Here is a 2,555-nt window from a genome sequence, read left to right as displayed (position 1 = left end):
ATAAAAGAACCAATAATCAAGTGTACATAACTTTAAAAACAAAAGATTTTCAATTCACAGATCAAATGCCAAATTAAAAGGACTAATCAGCTCAACGAATGGAATTGAATAATCTCGAAAAATGATACACGTAACCAAATTAATTAATCTGTTGTCAACATATACAAGGAAATGATACAATATTAATAATCACTATCTATGTAAAAAACCAAACCTCAATTTAGAAGACATCAATCAAGCCCATAAAGAATCAGAGAAGGCCGAACAAGACGAAGAAGCCGAGTAACATAAGCCAAAGAATATGAACCAACAAAAGAGCCTGACCTGATACCTCCCCAGTACCACCATTCTCAAAATCACAAAAGCCTTGCTTGGCAACCCGAACACCGGCGCAATGGGCCTCGGAGCAGCCGCACCAATAGGTGACGTTATCGACACCGCAGACGGGATCAGGGCGAAAGCACTTGACGGGGCAGAGGTCATCGGAGGGTAGCCGGAGAACGGTGGTAGGAGAGGCGGTGACGGCGATGGTGATGAGGAAGAAGAGGATTGGGATTGGTAGTGCCGACATGATGCTTCCCTCACCAACAAGAAGATCGGCGGGAGATTGTGATCGATCGATCGATGAGAATTAGGGTTTGAAATTCATTCAGGGGGGATTTGAACAAAAAAATAAATTTGTGTTTGTGAATGCTTTTGATTTGGGCCGTTGGTTGGAAGCTACACCAGCTTTGCATTTCTTTATTTATTGTTTCTTTTTTAAAGTTTCTAGATTCTTGCTTTTCTTTTCACTTTTTAACCCGACCCACCCGATACACGGCATTAATTAAAATAAACGGTTTTTAGTTCTCGTGTGTATTGGTGGGTTTGGTGGTAATCTGTTTAAAACGTATTTAACCAATGTTTTAAAAATTGTTATTTTACTTGTATCGGATTGACCTAAAAAATGGTATAACCGGTTGGTTCAACCGGTTGAATAGGTTACATTATAATTTCCTATAAATGTAACTTCAAGCCAAAAATAACCCAAAACTAAATGATTCATAAAACAAAAAATAATTCAAAAGTTAATCCATATTAAATAAATAATGCAAAAACACTTTATTTTTTAAAAATAGTCTTAAAAAACTTTGAAAAAACATGTTTGAATGTTAATTGTTGGATTAAAAGTAATTTTGAAAAAATATGGGTCACAAATATCAAAATTTCTCGGGCTTAAAACCGGTTTGCCGGTAAAAACCGGTATTTTAGACAAAAATCGCCGGTACGATGTTCTAGCAAACCGGTCAAAAATACCGGACTCGAAATACCGGCCTACTGTGCGAAATCCAGTTTAACCGGTTCAACCGACCGGTTTGAACCGGTTTTTGAAACACTGTATTTAACTAAATTGGTTGACTTATTATCCTGTTTAACGTGTTTAACTAAATTTGGTTGACTCATTATCCTGTTTAATTGTTAACATTTTTAACCATTTTTTTACAGCCCATCAATATTAAAAAAAATATATTACAACTTGATAACTACATATCACCAGTTATCTATAGGATGTTCTAGATGTTACAGTCACACCTCGGTTGCAACCTGCGGATGGAACAACACTGCCTCTAACTTTCATGCCTGAGCAACGTTAATTCGCCATGAAATACATACCAAATTGTTTATTTTTTTCTTTTTTACATATTCAATATTTGTTGACACGTGAAGTTTTTAAATATTTAATTTTTCATTAGAGCATTTCTAACGGGTTCTTCATATCTAATTTCATTTCTAAAATTTTAAAAATCATCTACATAACCACTCTTTAACACACTCCCTATCTCCAAACTCCATTTATAAATTTTAATAAAATAGTATCGAAAGCCTCCAAATTTAGAGCGTTGCTACAACACTTCATTTTCAACTACCCTTCTATAAAAAATATATTATAAATCAATTTATATTGAAAATGATAATAAGACAAAATAATTATTAGTTAAAATTATAAATAGAAGAAATTGAAAAATAATAAAATAGGAATATAGAGATAAGAATGAAGAATGTGTTGGGGGAGTTTTAAGAAACTTATGTATAAATAAAAAAAAAAGTGTTTGCTAATTAAATTTTAGGGATTTTTACATATATCTTCTCCCTAACTTTCATTATTACATATATCTCCAATACTAAACATTTAATTACATATTTCCCCTTTTAATATTCAATTACCCATTTACCCTCTTCAATTCACAATACCCCTGCTGAAAAAATCAAACTTCTGACAGAAACAATGGGTGTGACTTCCATTCTCCGTCGTTCAATCGCTCAGTAACTCCCAAACATCGACGACTTCCGTTCTTCTGGCGTTGGATCGCAACAAAGTCCACATGTCGGTTTTTGGGTCTAGTATGTCTACTTTTCCTGTTTTTTTTGGTGGAGGCTGCAAACCCTAATTGATCTTGTTATAATCTGCATATGGGTTAAGAGAAATTGAAATAGGTAGGTTTTAATTCTGCGAATTTGTGATTTTGCATTCCGATTAGGGTCTAATTGAATGTTGCAGATTGATAGGGTTTTTA

General features: G+C 33.9%; 1 protein-coding gene across 1 annotated transcript; it reads right to left on the bottom strand.

Annotated features, from left to right (window-relative positions):
- Window positions 1-250: 250 nt before the first annotated feature.
- On the bottom strand, window positions 251-571 carry LOC143594283 (uncharacterized). Its single transcript, XM_077073625.1, has one exon. The coding sequence runs from the start codon at window positions 569-571 to the stop codon at window positions 251-253; it is 321 nt and encodes a 106-aa protein (XP_076929740.1).
- Window positions 572-2,555: the final 1,984 nt, after the last annotated feature.

This window comes from Bidens hawaiensis, unplaced genomic scaffold (genome assembly GCF_021521415.1).
Source record: "Bidens hawaiensis isolate Kalapana, Puna unplaced genomic scaffold, B.hawaiensis_p1.1 tig00043451_1, whole genome shotgun sequence".
NCBI classification, from domain to species: Eukaryota; Viridiplantae; Streptophyta; class Magnoliopsida; order Asterales; family Asteraceae; genus Bidens; species Bidens hawaiensis.
Note: the sequence above shows the minus strand (reverse complement) of the source record. Positions and strands in the feature narration are given on the sequence as shown.

What these genes read in the sequence shown, in the direction of transcription:
- LOC143594283 (XM_077073625.1), bottom strand. Translation starts at nt 571, where the DNA reads ATGTCGGCACTACCAATCCCAATCCTCTTCTTCCTCATCACCATCGCC.